Raw genomic sequence first — 17,738 nt, 5'->3', positions numbered from 1 at the left:
GTATTTTATGACTTCATAGTGTTGCTTTTGCAACCTTGTAAATGATCTCTTAACTTCATCTTTATGTATGTTACACATAGGAAATGACTATCAGCAGTGCTGCATGCAGCAGGAATGGATGCTAACTTGTAAGCAAATGCGTATCATTTCTATGCTACTATTGTCTTAAGTATCACATGCGAAACAAATCCAAACTCACATCTCTCATCATTTTCACTGCTTCCCTGGTCCTTCCCAGCTTTCTTGCACACATTGCCAGCCTCCTCTTAATATAAACTAACACATTGGTGTCCCTTCCTGTATAAGAGGAAAAAGAAACAGCATTAAGATCAAAAAGATAAAACAAAGCTTCATTTAATATTCCAACACAAAAAGAAACATAATTTTCTTGCCATTTTTTGTTATTCACTATCATCAATGTTTTCACAATAATTTTAATAAGAAATTACCAAATTCTGCTGATTTGATGTGGCATAACATCACTGAAATCAGTGGAATTACTCCAGATATACAGTGGTATAAATAAAGACCCATGGGTTGGCCTTACACCTATGAAACGTAAGCAGATCTGAGGGCCCAAAGAACGGTACAGGGTATAGACCATCAAGTAATCAAGTGAGGCAAGGAGAACCCCTATGAAGTTAACATTGCCACAAAACTCTCCGGTCACACACAGAGCATTAAATTATTTACCAATTCATATACATGGTTAAGACAAGAGCATCCATGAAAATGCATGTTATATCCTGCCTTTTTTGTAAGTTACTATGTACGTGCTTATTAATAGGAGACGTAGCAAACAAATCCTCATCCTCTAACAGTCTTTTCCTTTAATGATTAGAAGAAAAGAAGTATACCCTGAACTTTCAGTTTACAGAGAGCCTTTACTTGTTACCCAGTTATCACCTTCAAATTCCTCACACCACTAATTACTGATGGCAAATTAACATGTTTCAGATATGACAGTCCTATGTGCTGGAAGATGCCCTAACAGCAAACATGACAGAAACTAAACAGCTGCAATAATTATTCTCTTAGAGAATTCTTACTCATTTCATTTCCTCATTCTCTTCCCTATAATTCCAATGTGAACTCTTAACATGCTTTTGGACCAACAGGAAATGAGCGGACAGCTAATCATCTATAAAATTACTGTATCATGGAAATATAAGACACCTGCTACAAATTATCTTTGTGTATAGTATGCAGCCTGTAAAGATTTTAGTCTGTTCCTAACATTTTCAAGTCTTTCACAATAAGAACAAGATGCGCACTGAAAACATTCCAGGTACCTACAAATTGTTTTAAAGTTGTGAGTACAATTTTTGGATAGATCAAGCAGCAGGTTGAAAGGTCTGACTTTAAAAGAAAAAATAAAAAAGGGAGGGAGGAAATTTCTTAGCTGTATTTTATATTATGTAATTCCTTATCTCTGTATTGATACCTATATATTTAATAAACAATTTATTAGTTACATCTGTTGCAACAGGTGGTGTTACTAAGACGTATACATTTCAGGCCAAGCTTCTTTTCAGAAGGAATGATCAAAAGGCATTTATTTACTTACTATGAAATCAAGATAACCTTTCAGGCCAAAATTTTCTGAGGTGACTACTGATTTGGAGTGACTAACATGAGCCACCTTCAAAAGAAGATTGCCCGCACTTTCTATAAATTAGCACCTTTTGAAAGAGGTTAAGTTGCGTACTCGAAGTCATCATTTACTCTTAAAATTCATGGTCTAACATAAAATACTGTATGAAGGAGATGGAACACATGAATAAACAGAAATACAGAACAATATGCTGTTGTTTAAGAAATTACATAGTGTTTTTCACCTGTAAAAGATGAAATGCCCATTTTTCATCCCGAAGTCAACTTCAAGGACCAGAAATGAGATGAGAAACATCTCAGAACCATGGAGTAACTGCAACACATCTGTCCATGGTCCTTCGTCTCTAGAGAGATCTGAGCTCTCCACCTTTGTAAATCATGCAGAAGTCCAGCATATAATCAAGACAATCCTGCTTGAAGCCCCTGTGTCCAAGGCACTGCTTGGTGCTGCAACTTTTCTAACTCCTGTGGGTGCACACTGACATTATCAAGGGGAGGCTGGGTGGTGTAGAGAAGTGCGATGATCTAGCCCCTCCTGAAGCTCCTCCTGAAGCCACAGTCAGAGCTGGCAGTCACTTTTCAGCCCCACCCGCTCTGTGGCAATGCACTTAATTTTGCAATTCAAATGGTTGCTTCCTCTGCTGTAATACTGAAGGTTCAGGGTGTCAAATTTGATGATGACAGTAGCCATCTAGCACACACAGGTTACAAAAATACCATACTTATATTTGCCTGCACAAACTTAACCAGGTTATCTTGCACATAAGCATTGTGACATCGTTTAATTACTCTTATTGTGTATTTGTCATAGAATCGCTGTCATTTTCTGCACTCAGGATGGATTGAGTGCACAAATTAAGGTTTCACAGACAACTGTAAGCCTGCTAGAGCCTGAAAATTGCTTCAAGGGCTCAGCTGCTCTATATTTTTATTTTCTCCAAAAATAAGGAAATCATCCTAAATATCATTTTATAACCAACAAATGTTTAAAATACTACCCCCAAGCTTTATAAAACCTCAGGTTTTCAGGTATAGACTTGTGTACACTTTTGAAACCAGAGATCACAGACAATTTCACTATGTACAATTTTTATCAGCAATCTTCAAATTATGTGAGATAGCCAGAGGCTGTGAATTCAGGTCCTGAGAAACCCAAAGATGTCCGAAGTATGTTAGTGCTTGTACTTAGGTAATTAATTGGTATTATTTTTGCCTGAGGTATGCACTGTAGACTAGAAATAACCTAGACTGTTTATTTTTTTGTTCATTTGCTGGCAGTGAACCCGCATGTATTTTCTTTGGTTTAAGAAGCATCTAATAAATATCAGCACAGCAGCTAAGTCTGCTTATTCAAAATTTAAAAAAAAAATAACAATTTAGACTTTGAATTAGAGCATTGCATTATTCCAGTTGTTAATTTTTCTGTTTGTGTGACCTTTCTTAATGTATGCAACTAACTTTCCAAATGTCACACTGGTTAATGGGTCTCATTAACTTTTACACAGAACAATGTACGTATTTACCCTCATAGCTGATGGAAAAAAGCTGGCAAAGCATCACTTCACTCCTGTTTCCATCACTCTTTACTGCCTTTTCACAACATGCGCACACGTTTTCAAAATGGCTAAAGGCACTTCAGTGCAACTTCCTAAAACAGCGTCCAGCATTCTCTGAATATCAGATCTCTTTTGGCTCTGCTAGCTTTTCTCTCCTGTTAAGTACATGCTACGTATTTTCTGCCACGACAAAGAAAAGCTGCACCTGTAATCTGAGCATTGCTAGCTCAGCAACAGAATCAAGCAAAAACACTGAAAGAGAATAGTCTGACTCTAGGGCCATATTCCCATATTCCGGCCAATGTTAAATACTGAATACATAGTTCTGAGAGGGGGAAAAAAAAAACCAAACCCAAAAACAAAACCCAAAGAACTCTCTGGAATTTCTCTCTCTTTAGAAACAGCTATTCCCTCCAAAGAAACTTACTGTGTTGGGCTTCATACTGCGCACCATGGTGCTGTAACTGCTGACTGCGCCTGTAACAGCCCTCTCCAGCTTTTAGAGCTTGCTTGAACAGCTTCTCTGCTTCTACAATCGTTGTTGCTTCCTCTTCGGCCAAGAGAATATAGGCAGTAGCACACCTGCAAAAATATCAGAGGAAAAACCATGAGGAAGCTGCATGAAGTAAAAGGTATACAAAGACATGCAGACTGGCAAGGATATACCAAATACAGAGGCAATGGAGTTTTGTTCATATACCTTCCTGATGAACTATTCTGATGAATAAATATTCTGGCAACCAGATCACAACTTTCATTTGTAGGTACTGTATCACTCAGCCACTTGACTAACTCAGCCACTACTGACAACTGCTCCAGAAAGTAAAGTACTGTCTCTCTAAGCAATCATGGCCTACGTCACTAAAACTCCTTCTGGAAACCAAGACTAGTTTTATGCACTATTGTTTTAACACAAAATTTCTCCATTACTGTAATGGTATTAAGAGAATCAATAGACTTGTCATATGCAAAGAACAGACTATGAATGTAATTGTAGAGATTAAAAAACAAGAACAAACCCCCAAAATCCCCCAAACCCAGGAAAGCAGCTTCAGGAATACACAGAAAGGTGAAATGCATTGTGGGAGTCACCTCATCCAGCTTTTAGCTGTCTGATTTAGATCTCTTAACTATCTGTGCCCCTCCACCTCCATCAAGGAGCATCTTCACAAAGCCATTCATTTCACGTGTTTAAACATCTCTCTAAGAATAGGGTGAACTGCTGAATGGAGGTGCCTCTCTTGTTGACTATAGAAGGAGCCCAGACAACTACTTTGAACTCGATGGCCACGTTTTTAGCAGCTGAAATTAGGTGGAACATAGCCTGTTGACTTCTTTCCGATCCAAAGCACACTGCTGATAAGATTCTTCTTTATATAGAAACAGAATCAGGCTGCAGCTGCCTCTAGTTGTGTTTCACAAAGAGTCATCAGCTGAGGAACAGGAAACAACAGGTCCGGGTGAAAATGAGATTCCAGGCACCAGTACTTGCTGTGGGCCACCCAGCTGGAAAGCAGCTTGGCAGAGAAGGACTTGAGGGTCCTGGCAGACACCAAGTTGACCATGAGCCAGCAATGTGCCTTTGCCGCAAAGAAGGCTAATGGTATCCTGAGCTGCATTAGGAGGAGCGTTGCCAGCAGGTTAAGGGAGGTCATCCTTCTCCTCTACCCAGCACTGGTGAGGCCACACCTGGAGTGCTGTGTCCAGTTCTGGGCTCCTCAGTACAAGAGGGACATGGACATACTGGATAGAGTCCAGAGAAGGGCCATGAAGATGACTAAGGGATGGGAGCATCTCACATATAAGGAAAGGCTGAAAGCTGGGACTGTTTAGCCTGGAGAAGAGAAGGCTCGGGGGGGATCTCATCAATGTTTGTAAATATCTGAAGGGAGGGTGCAAAGAGGACAGAGCCAGGCTCTTTCTAGTGGTGCCCAGTGACAGGACCAGAGGCGATGGGCACAAACTGAAACACAGGAGGCTCCATCTGAAAATCAGGAAACACTGTTTTGCCGTGAGGGTGACTGAGCACGGCACAGGTTGTCCAGGGAGGTTGTGGAGCCTCCCTCCTTGGAGATACTCAAAAGCCGTCTGGACATGGTCTTGTGCAGCGTGCTGTAGGTGGCCCTGCTTGAGAAGGGGAGTTGAACCAGATGACCTCCAGAGGTCCCTGCCAACCTCAGCCATTCTGTGATTCTGTGACATGTGAGCAGAACAGGATAGGCTTATAGCTCACTTCTGCAAAAGCCTTTTATGCTACGTGCTCCCTCAGTTAAACTGCTGCCCAGGAACAAACAATTCTTTTTCTTCTTCTGATGAAACACACGAAGGACAATCCGTAAGGCACCAGTTTATGGAATTCTAGAATGCAGTAATCTCTGACAGCAACCTAAGGGACTCTCTCCACTTCATGCATTTTGGCAACACTTATACAGTTTGCCATGCCAGTAAAGCATCGCAGCATTGAGTTTATTGTGGGATCTCAGAATACTACACTTCTCATTGAGAAAATAGAGAATGGTCTCAAAGACCGAAAGTCCCAGAAAATTACATCATATTCTCTCACATTATGAAACGAATATTTCAGAACGTGTTTATGAGTCCCTTCTTTCTTGCCTCTGTTCAGAACGACTGAGAAATCCAAAAGGGAACTCTCCATCCCATAAATGCATATTTCATATGCTCATCAGGAGGCAACCTAATTAACACTTCACTGTGTTGATCCAAAGCCCACTGACATCAGTGGGAAGACTCCCATTGTCATCACTGCCCTAAGGATCTTCTGAGCAGCTAGCACAACATACAGCTATGCTTTTTTCCTCCCGCTGTAGGCCTTCCTGTGACAGGCCTGTAATCATGGTTAAAAATTACTGCAGCAAACCCCTTGCCTTAAGCCATCATCAAATGGATTTTTAAATGACAGGAAATAAATGTTAATGTTCTTGTCACTCACTCATTCAATTCCAAAGCTTCATGTGCTGCAGAAATTCGGGCTTGGGGATTTCTCTCTCTCCAGGCTTTTTGCATTACTATTCAATAAAAAAGCAGAACAGGGGCATATCAGTCATTACAGTGTTAACAAGGAGAATCTACTGCATTATAACAACAGAATTTATTGCTCCCAGCCTGACTCACTCCAGAGCATTTCAAAGAGCTCAGTGATCACTCAGAAGATACATAATCAACATGAGCTTTTGTCCCAAATACTCAGCTCTATTCTTTCATTTAATTAAACATTTTCCATGGGAAAATCTGGCTGAGAGATCATGCCATCTGCACTGTCACATACAGAGGTGATAAGCAGCTTTTTCCTCTTGGGGAAGTAGATTCCACAGTGCACAAAAGAATACACGGGTAGTTGGGATTCTCACTCTAGTTCCTTACTGTGCTGTTGCTTTAGGTGAATGTTAAATGGAAACAACATCCAGGCCAATCAGACCACCTCATAATTGGCCCACTGAGTTCAGAAAATAGGATTCATGTTTATCGTGTGTCAAAAAAGCACACTATGTTTTCCCTTGTAATTATGCCCTCAGAATGAAGCGCCCAACTGTCAGTATCTCTCCTTTCCCAAGAGACAAAGAAGATTTGTCTCTTCAGAGGCAAATTGTGATGATCAAAATCATTGTGACACATTTTTAGCAGAACTGCACGTGGACTTAACAGTAAAGGCTTAATACAACTAAAGCTGCTTACATCAAATCCAGTTGTAAATGTGTTGTTCCCATTTTTTACAGAGCTTCTAACTACATCAGGGAATGAAACACAGGACCCAAGTTCTACATAAGCTCTCTCTCTTCTGTCAGCGTAGACTAAATGTGTCCTGGATAATGTAACTCAACATACTACACTGCAGTTGGAGGCAAATTAAGCTATACATGTTTGAAGCCACTGCAAGAAATAGGAGGAAAAAATAAGTCTTTACACTTGCAACTGGTACCTTGAATGACTTCAGCAAGAAAGTAGAACAAAAATAGTGACACAAATTAGACAGTTATACCTATATAGATACTTGTTCAGATCTAGAATCCAACAGCAACAGCTCTCCAGGCACAATCAGACTTTTGCCTTTCCTTATCTACCCAAGAGAACTGATGTCTGACTGCATTTTTCTTGCATCAGTTTAAAACAATCATTAACCTATTAGCAAAAACAGCTGTTCACAAGGTCTCTTACTAGCGTCTGCAGGCCGCAAATGATCTGTGTCACATGTAAAGAATGTCTGATGGTCCTGTGCTGAAAGATTCATATCGTAGTAAGTCAAAGGTTCTCTCCCTGTTACCCATGTATACCTGCAAACATGCCAACAAAGAGACAGTTTGGTTAATGAGGTCACATTCGGCAAAATGAATCTAGAAAAGAATCCTAGGCATTAGAGATGGACATAGCCTACTAAGTTCACCCAGCCAATCTCCTAACCAACGTACATTGCATTTCACAGTACTGTGATGGAGCAACAGTAGTTGAACCTAAACTAATGAGGATGTTGGAAAGTACACACTGGATATCGGTAACACACATATTTGAACATTAAGACTACATGAAACCTAGACATAATTCATTAGGTTGTTTTCTATAACTGATTTGAACAGAATTACTCTATTCACAGTACCAGCTACACTGCACTTAGGTTTTCCTTTTTTTTATAAGATCATCAAAAATGGCAGAAATAACAAGTGCATGACCAGGAATTTAAGTTCCTTTTCATTCAGAAACATTTTACAAGTAACAGAAAAACCTGGCATGAGCACATGTCCACAGTTGTTTTTGCTTTTCCATCTCCGAGTTAGACTAACAGAGAAGTACAATTAAGGTCCTTAACTCAGTACTATGCCTGAAACTGTAACATCGTAGCACTTACCGATTATATTCAGCTCCTCTGAACAGATTTAAAGGATTTCGCCAGACTTTGCATTCTGTCAGAAACAGAAACACACAATAATGAATCCCTCCCAAATCACAATGGTACTTAAGGTTTATCAGAAACATCAGTTACCTGCTAATGAGCCTTATCAAATAACTTTTAGTTTTTACAGGTGTGAATGGAAAAAAGTTCATTGCATTGCAAAGGTTTGGGAACACTAAAAGCATTTCACACATTTCTCTCAAGGGGGAAAAAAATGCAAATTCTTCAAACTACAGGTAGGAAGAGAGAAGAAAATCCACAACACTGGAATCTAGAACAGAACTCAAAAAAAAAAAAACCCAAACCCCAAAATAATTTTCTATAGCTTTTGTAAAGGTGAAGTCTTGATTCAGGCTTTTCTTCCTTTAATTTAACACCAGATTTGTTCTCTTCATTTCAACAAAGACAATTCACTCCAGTCAAGGTGAGACCAGAATCAAACCCAGTATTTGCCACAAAGCCTTACTGAGAGGCACCATAAATTTGCTACTGGATGACCCCTCACACGGTGCTCTGCAAAAACTCGTCAGTAGCACTGGCCCTGCAGCATTTCACCAGCTGCTTTTCACCACCAAAAGTCAAACAGCACATTTTTCCCTATGAAATTCTGTGACATCGTTTCTAAAGAGACCACAGCAATAGTATTCTGGTGAGATACTGAGTCAGCAGGGTATCTACCCTACTTTATACAACACTGGCAAGTATAGGCCTGTTCCCTTTATGTCCATTCCGTTAAAGAAAGAGACAGAAATACAGAATGGCAAGTCAAGTCCTTCCCTTTTCCCATGGACCTAGCTCCCACTTCTGAGTATGAGGCTAAAATGGCATGGAGAGAAAGCATTTTACATAAATTATTTACAGTAACATAATGACATCTGCAGCTACACAAAAACTAGTCAAGCGGCATAGGAGGCAGGCCCTCAGCTTGGTCCCTAAATCACCTAACGTGCATGAAACAGAGACATGGGAAAGGGAAGATGTTTGGGAAGAGAGCATTGATTATACACCTGCATCTTTCAACTAACCACTTCAGCAGGTAGCTGATACCAGAAAGCTCCACTAGTTTACTCAGCAGAAGTGCTCGATTGACATTCAGCCATTCTGTTGTGCAGCCAGAGGGTATGGCTGTTTGACAAGCTTCAATTTGACAGTTTTTACATAATATGACTTTCAAACCATAGTAAATATTAAATAAACATCAGCCTTCTCAGTTCAGAGGTACAATTCAATGGCTTGGCTTACTCTATTTGCAACCAACAAGATCAGGCAACAACTATTTGATCACAGTGACACCATTCTTTTTGCTCATCTTATTTAAATTTAAGTGGTTATACTTTATCCAAAGTATGCAGTACTTCAGCACTCTAACAGGGAAAGGGGGAACTGGGGAACAAAAAGGGGAGGTGAAGAAGGGATTTTATTACCACCTCCTGTCCTGGGGGTAGTTTGGCATCTGTCTGGCTAGTTAAACACGATATGCTCTTTGTTGCTTTTGTCTTGGTATCTGCTGATACTGCGGGCTCAGTACAACAACCATTCTTCTGAAGACAAAGATACCTACTGCAATATTCTACCATAGTCAAAACATCTACACAGGGAAACATGGTGAGCCAAGTGAAAAAGCCATCTTCACCTTGTTGGATAGTGAAAGAAATATCCCAGTGTTGATGCATGGTAAACTGAAAAGGCTGTCTTTTCTGTTACATTACAAACTAATAATATAACCATCTCCTTATTTTATATAAACAATTAGGCTTTATTGAAGATTAATCTTTCAGCTCCTTGTTCAACGATCAATTTTTGAGCATCGGTATCTTTCTGAAGGCATGAATATCAGGCTATCTGTACAGACACACTATCCAGAGACACTGTGAGTCCCAACTCATAGACTCGAGTGCCAACGCACTGAAAGCAAACACACTCCTTGACCATTTCTTTATATCAGAAAAGCCAAGATGCTTTGGTGAACCTCATTAGTCAAAATACTGTGCCTTCTGCTTTAAAACGATGGGAGTTATTTCAGAGCTGCTGAAGTGTGACTGAGCACGCTGATGAGTGCACACAGGTGTTTCCAAGCCACCCCATGCTTTCTGCCAGTTCACCCAAATCTAATATGCTGGATCATGCAGTGCTGCTATTCACAGCCTCTCCTCAGATGGGAATGACAGCAGCTGAATTTGCTGTGCTATATGGAGGCTTCCTTAAGTAGAAATACTCAGTATAGAGCAAGGTTTTTTGAGGCCACCTATTTTATTTAACTTGTGAGTTCAAAGCTAATTTTTGTTTGTTTGTTTTCATGAACACTGAAGAGCAGAAATAAAATTTGCCAGGTACAGACATAGGCACCTCAGCTGCTAAACAATGTTTTCTCCATAACTGAATTTGTTTGTTTTTTGTTTTTTTTTTCCATTCACTTTTCCTCACCTGTTAATTCTGATATATTTTAAAAGCCTTGCAGAGGAAATAAATTTAATGAAACCATAATTGATTCTAGGGGCACATTCCTAATAAAAGATGAATTAATTTCTAATATTAAGATTATGGCCTGTATGCCAAGCTAGGGCTGAAACAGGTAAGCTTCATTTTACAGATGAGGAACACAAGCCAAGATGGTCCTGCCCCGACTTTCTTTAACAGTGAGTACGTCCAGCTCAGGTCAGAAGCCATAGTATTTCAGCATCTTCATCACTCATGGGCTAAATTTTCCATTCATCCCCCCCCAGGTAGCTGAGCCACCCAAGCAGGGAGACAAGTTCCCCTGGGACTCCTCTTGAGTCTGCAAAGATCAGTGCTTGAGGGACTGATTCATTTTAGGCAGAGTGGCCTGCCTCTCAGGGGAACCATCCCCGGGCAACCGGGCACCCGACTCACAGCGCCTCAGCAGAATCCCAAAGCCTGTGACCTGCAGGGACAGTCCCCCTGCAGCAGAGCTGTAACAGGACTCAAGCTGCCTCTGTTCAAAACTGACATCCTCCCCTCCATCACGTAAGAGCTGTTTTCTTCTGATTTAACATTGTCTTTTTCACCAGAGCAAATAAATGTGGATTCATTGTAGTAATATATAAATGCATAACAAAAATTACAACCCATACATTTATACCACTCATGTAAGGCTCACGAAACACCTCCTCAATCATATGTTCATTCAGAATAATCATATGCATTAGAAAAGAAGCCCCAGAGTGTCAAGGTCAACTTTAAAGGCTTGAATGACTTAGACACTTTCAGTCTGATTTGCAGCACCCATTCCTTGCACTGAAACTCATAGGAGAGTGAATGCCTGGAAGCTCATGAAAATCGAGCCCCAGATGCCTAACATCAGGCCCCCTAAGTTGGAGGCCTTTTTTTAAAACCTGACTCTGTTACGACTTGCCCAGTCACGAATTAAATCGGTGGCAGAGTCAGGAACAGAAAAAGCCCTTAAACTATTAAAAGCCACTGTGCTTCCACTTACTAAAGTGAGATTCAAATGTTGTTTACACACTACTCACATTATCTAAAAAATAAAGTGATGCAAAAGCAGGTAGGCATTCCTGACATGTTTTTCTGAATTTTTTTTTTACATTGTTATTATTTGTAAGAATTTAAATAAAAATACCGCCTGCCTTTAGAAACGATATTGCAGAAAGAGCATGTGCAATTTAGCAGCGCTACAAGAGCAAGGGAGGAATAGATGCGCTGGCAACGCAGCCTAAGCAACAGGCACTGCATGGATGTGGAAAGATATAATTAGCCAGAGCAATTAATGAAGCAGCTCTGCATTTCATTTGACAACGCAAGGTTAAAGGAAGCCTTATCTGGTCTCACGGCTCAGCGTGAGCCGGTACGTGCACCGCGGGCCTGCGCGGGCTGCCCAAGGCGCGCCTAGCCTCCGCTGCCACGACAGGCCCAGCCGCCGGCCTCGCCCTGCACCCGCTTCCACGGCTCACCAACCGCCCGCCCCGCCGCCAGCGGCCTTAAGAAGCCAAGTTTGAGCTCTACACCGCCTCGACGGCCGGGGGGAGGCGGCAGCTCCCGGCGGCAGAGGGGTGAGCGCCGCCCGCCGCCCGCCGCCCCTCACCTGAGACGCTCTGGCGGCTGGAGTCCGCGTCCCCGTTGGCGGCGCTGGCGGCGCTGGGCGCGCTGTTGTCCACCCCGCCCAGCAGAGGGCGCAAGTGGCTCACCGAGACCTGCTCGATGAAGGACGTCCCGTACTTGCGGAAGTACCACCACTCGAAGATCTGCAACAGACAGGGAGAGCGCGCCGCGTCAGCGCCCGCGCCCGCGCCCCGCCCGGCCGTTAACGGCTGCCCCGTCCCCTCAGCCCGCTCGCCCGTCCCTCAGCGCCGCGCCGGAGCCGTAGAAGGGCTGAGGCGCCGGCGGGCAGCCTCCGGCCTCCCCACGGGCCCGCGCCGCCCTCCCCTCGCGTCCTGGGGGAGGCACCTGCCAGCGCCTTCCCTGCCCGGGGCGCACCGAGGCCCGCTCGCCGCCCTCCCACCCTCCCTCCGGCATATTGAGAGTTTAAATTTGACCCAAGTTCGCGCTGAATCCGGCCAGTCTCTCTAAAAACCTAGTTTACAGGAGGTGAAAAATCTCAGCCTTGTCAGCAAAAAAATTTGTTGTTTTTCTTTTTTTTTTTTTTTTAAATCTAAAGAACCTTACAGTCACGTCACATTATTTCTTTCAAAGGCTTTTAAAAATTGTTAGGAGCGTTCCTTTACATTGACTTCTGGAAAAAAACAGCAGCCCAGCTCCTCAGCAAAAAAAAATGTGTTGTTTTTCTTTTTTTCTTTTAATCCAAAGAACCTTACAGTCACATCAAATTATTTCTTTCAAAGGCTTTTTAAAATTGTTAGGAGCATTCCTTTAAACTGACTTCTGGAAAAAACCAGGAGCCCAGCTCCGTCCTGCCTGACATCAGCCACGTAAACGGGATGCTGCAGTCAGGAGTACGCTCTCGCCTCATCCTTCCCCAGCTCCCTCTGCGGTCAAGGGACAGTGAGGAAAAGCAGGTTTGCTTGTTTTCCCAGTCATGCTTCCAAAGGAATTTACTGAGTTTAATTTTAAAAAATGTTAAAAATACCAAGCAAACTCCAGGAAGCTGAATCCTGTTCCTTTTAGGATTTTCTTCCCCAACTGAACTGTGTTTTGTTTTGTTTGGCTGACTTGGGCTCGTTCTGAATGAACTTTACTTTCAGGCTTTTGGTTCAGCTAGCAAATCAGAAAAAAATGATGATTTACAGAGCTCTACTTAGAAAATCATTCCACAGCCTAAAAGAACACCTTATAATTGAAATTATATACATAAATATATATTTGTGGTATTTTCACTAAGAAATTATATTCTTGGGTAAGAATACACATATTTCAGGAAACCACATAAACCTGGAAATGAAGACTATTTCATATAAATAGGGAAAAGGTTTTGACTGTAAAAATTGTAAAGGCACACAGGCTTATAATGAGTATGTAAAAATGAGTGTATTTTGTAGTTGCACTTGAATCATCACCCAAACATCTATATACCGACTGAAACAAAAGCAAATCAAAGGGGTTCTGAAAAATTTGGCAATACTTTGTAATATTGATTGCACTAGAAATTGTGAATGAACAATCTTTGCCCTTTCTGTATTACTCGGTGTCTCCATGTTTTACGCCAGTGCTGAAAGCTTTCACCAAATCTCTACCAAAAGAAAAGGTTATTTATTAATTCTTACTACAGCTAGGCACAATCAGCAACAAGTGAAAGGACTGCGTTCACATCTTTGACACCATCCGCGTGCTGTCGAGCAGGTTCTGGTGGGCCGGCCAGGAGCCGGCAGGCTCTGGAAGGCCTCTTAGGAGTCTGCCTGCTGCGCAGAGGCTCAGGCTGGGCTCCACACTCTCTCTCCCACAATAGTTTGTCATTTTTAAGTTCTCTTGAGCTCTTTATATAATTGAACTGACTTCTGTCTCCATGGGATTGTCTGTAGACAAGACGTACTTTTTTTTTCCTCCTTTAAACCATTCCATAGGGGAAAAACAGAAGATAAACCTTCTGGCACAGTAAGAAAACATTCGTTTCCAAAGAATACTCCAATAGATTCTGCACTGGGGCTTCCCCTAAATTCATCTGTGTTGTTTAAGCGTCTAGGGCATTCATATGGAGGAAGCTGACCCCAGCTGCACTGGAATCGAGTGGGAACGTAGCCGGTGGCCGCTTGAGACAAGTTCACACAAGAGTGCGAGGCAGCCCTGGAGATCACTCGATCCCCAAAACAATCTGATGGCTCTTCTAGGAGACATCAAAAAGGAAGAATGGAGCAGCCTGATGAGGAGAAGACAGAAAGGCTATGTGAACACATAAGGGTCACAAGCACTTGGGAAGATAAACAGATGGTCACAGAGAAACCAGAACGTAAACACACCCAGATCTCCGTGAACTCTGCATCCCAGGCAAATCACCGGGAACCCACGCAGCCTGGACAGTTCCTCCTTACGCAGGCTCCGCAGCGCGTCCATCACCGTACTCATTCCATCGGCACGCGCTTGCAGCAGCGCCCAGGTGGGAATCCCGGCAGCCAGCGACAGAATGCTGAGGAGCTATCACTGAACACTTGCTCCGCACTGATACGCTTCCCCTGGCATGCACCACTGCCTCCAAACGCTGGAGATGGTGGACAGGCAGCTGGCACAGGTGAGCCAGCTTTGGTTTTAGCTGTTCTCATGCTCTTAGGCACACAACACTTTCTAAAGGGTTTAAAATTTAAATCTGATGATCTAAGACAGCATCATAACCTAAGCAGGCAGCATGTGGCCAACCATGAGAGAAAGGCTGTGCCGTAAGATACAGTCACAGATCTGCTGTGTTTCTGTTTTATCTTCGGAAACTTTGAAGCTTGAACAAATCAAGGCACACAAGCCACAGTTCTACCTGCCCAAGGCCTCAGAGGGAGTGGTTGTTAGGAATCAAAGACTGTAGTCTTGTCTGAGGCAAGGGATGCTTGGTAAGAGTATGACTGTAACCTAAGTCAGGGACTGAAGTACAGCTGCCAGACTGGCCGCGCAAAACTCTTGGCAGTTATAGACTGCATCAACAAGCTCTGTACTTTCTTTAAGAGAAGAGAAAAATAGATTTCTCAAAATGTGCTAATAAATTCCTGCTCATTATTTCAATCATAATCAGCTTTTAGATAAAAAGTCAGTAAAACCCAGAGAGAGTGAGAGAACAGCAGAAGAGTGTGCTTGAGCCCACTTGCCCTGCACAAATGTACACCAGCTGGAAAACTGTCACACTGAATTTCAATGAAACTGAGGGTACAAGCAGAAAGAATGTATATATATGTGGTCACGGTTCAGCTGAGTGACAGGAACTTGCTGTAAGTCTGCCTCCCTAGACTTACTAATACATTAATTACTTTTAAAAATGGCATTAAAGCTCGTAAATTGTTTAAGGCAGCTTTGAAAAATATTTGCAATGTTGAGTGAATCCAGTGCCAGGAAACATCAGCCAGATCTCAATGCATATGGTCTCTTAGAAATTAAAGCCATAAATCATCATCATAATAAGCCTTTGCTTGGAGTCATTTGTTCAGGGTGTATGAGAAGGTAATCTGTAATCTGGTACTGAAGTCAAAACAATAAACTCTCTTCGCAGAATTTTTGCACCTGTCTCAGACAGTGTCAGCTGTTTTGAAACCCGATTTCTATAAATCAAATTTGATTTCTAACTGCACCAGCCACTTTGAAAGCAATGTGAAGCCAACAAGCTTTTGACAGGTCAGCAGATGAGAGATCATCTGGCAGAACAATAGCTGACTATAAGAATTAATTACCCATTGAGAGAGATCTGGATCAGAGAAGAAATTAAGGCAAAAGATCATTTCCGCACCACTTCTGAAAGAAAAGGCCACCTCATTTCTGTCATAGAGTGGGAGGGGAGCTCAGCTTCACAGACCTCGTCCCCCTCACAGCAGTGGCAAACTTCTCTGGGTTCTTTCTAATTGGTGCCTGTGCTTTCAAATTGGAACAGGGTCAAACATCTCCAAACCCTCAAGGGATCTTTGAAACCATTACGTTCACAAAGGCCAAGTTAAAACCCTGTTCTGAACATTTCCAGCTTTGTGTGTTTAGAAATCCAAATCTAGAATTTTTATTTTTTAATCTGGCATGGGTAATGCTTAATGTAAGAGTATTTGATTTTGGAAAACCCATATTGATGATTTCTAGAAATGCATGGCTATGAAAAAACAACTGGTAGGTGACAAATATATTTGGGTTAAGTAAGAGCTGGTTAATCACTCATAAGTCTTCCTAATGTATTTCAGATACTTGCTTTGGACTTTTTTTCCTTTTGCTTCTTTGTGCAGGTACTTTTCTTCCTCTGTGCAATGAAAACATTACAGTCATCCTCTTTCTTATCTCTGCTCTCACGTACAGACAATCCCGGATCATTTTATTTCTCTGTGTAGCAACAAATCTGTTCTGCGTCACTTGGATATCTCATCTTCGCGCATGGTTTTTCAGAACTGATATTCCATCATAAATGCATCAGTTCACAAGGGATGGTTTTGAGGGTGGTTCTCACTGGACCAAGTAGTGATGTCTATCAGCGATTTGAATTATGCTTTCCTGTTTATCATATCCAAGACAGGCATCCTCTCTTAAAGCGAACACTCTCTGTAGTCCTCTCCTAGTGTACGTGTATTCAGTCTTCAACAGAAGCAGTAGAGAGTTTTGTTTGCCGGCAACTTCCACAGCTCAGAGTTCTCATTCAGCCTTGTAATAAGACTTCCAGGTCTCAGAGGAGTAAGATCTGGCATACTCTTCTAATGTGAGGGGTGGTAACAACCAGTCTAATGGATTTAAATTAAACTTACTCTCTTGAGGAACAGGATAACGATAGCAGAACTTGATTCAATGGCTAAGCCTACTTGATAAATAAAACGGGACTGCAGCAGAGGCTTGGCTGGCTCAGTCATCCATGCTGTTTGTTTGCTAGCACGCTGCCTGGCCTGTGCCAACTCTCCCGGGCAAGGACTGGACATGTTCTGGGGATATCGCAGCCCAGGGGCTGTCTCCAGTAGACAGTATGGAAAAGATCATCCTGTTTTGGGAGGATGTGACTATACAATGGCACTTGCCTTTGGACAAAGTAAGCCCCCTGGTCTGTTTTATTTAGCTGTTAGGGGTAGCCAGTGACTCAAACAGGTCCTCCAGTCCTGCCCAGCTTGGTTCTAGGAAGCAGTACGCCTCTGACCATGCTCTCAGTGTATCACTCTTAAAGGCTATGCAGCCCCGTTCCTTCTGTTTAAAATACCCCCGTTTAGCATCCTCTTAGACTCTGCTCCTGGTTACCGAACCCCCACTTGTCTTATCTCAAGGACTCAGCACGAGAAGATACATGCAGTGCTAACAAGCAGCTTATTCAAAATAAATAGCTATTTACTTACAGTTCATCTACCTCTGGAAATACAGAAATGGGAAAGAAAATAATGTATTGCCTGGACTAAGTATAGTACTTCTTTCAACACTGCGTAGACCCCAGCTACTTATGATACCTTTCTCTTGTCTGTGGACTGGGTTGTAGCCTGCCTTCCTACAGACCCTTCCTCTCTCATCTGCTCCTTGCCAAGTGTTTCCAGTTTCTTAGGAACTCCCTACAAGGATTCTGCCCTCCCGGACCTGTCAGCCTCTGCTAAGCAGAG

General features: G+C 42.3%; 1 protein-coding gene across 2 annotated transcripts in view; it reads right to left on the bottom strand.

Moving 5' to 3' along the window:
* Positions 1 to 17,738, bottom strand: part of ST7 (suppression of tumorigenicity 7) — a 154,809-nt gene that overhangs the window by 49,134 nt on the left and 87,937 nt on the right. Inside the window, exons 3-8 of one of the 2 annotated variants that reach the window (XM_082311352.1) lie at positions 12,134 to 12,293; positions 8,029 to 8,083; positions 7,344 to 7,459; positions 6,121 to 6,196; positions 3,598 to 3,752; positions 200 to 297 (exon numbers count right to left, since the gene is read on the bottom strand). In XM_082311352.1, the coding sequence (XP_082167478.1) occupies positions 200 to 297; positions 3,598 to 3,752; positions 6,121 to 6,196; positions 7,344 to 7,459; positions 8,029 to 8,083; positions 12,134 to 12,293 (660 nt within the window). The remainder of the gene's footprint in view (positions 1 to 199; positions 298 to 3,597; positions 3,753 to 6,120; positions 6,197 to 7,343; positions 7,460 to 8,028; positions 8,084 to 12,133; positions 12,294 to 17,738) is intronic. The other variant, XM_082311353.1, reaches the window with a different exon arrangement.

This window comes from Platalea leucorodia (assembly GCF_965183815.1).
Source record: "Platalea leucorodia genome assembly, chromosome: 4".
NCBI lineage: Eukaryota > Metazoa > Chordata > Aves > Pelecaniformes > Threskiornithidae > Platalea > Platalea leucorodia.
This window is presented reverse-complemented; position numbering and strand designations above follow the sequence as displayed.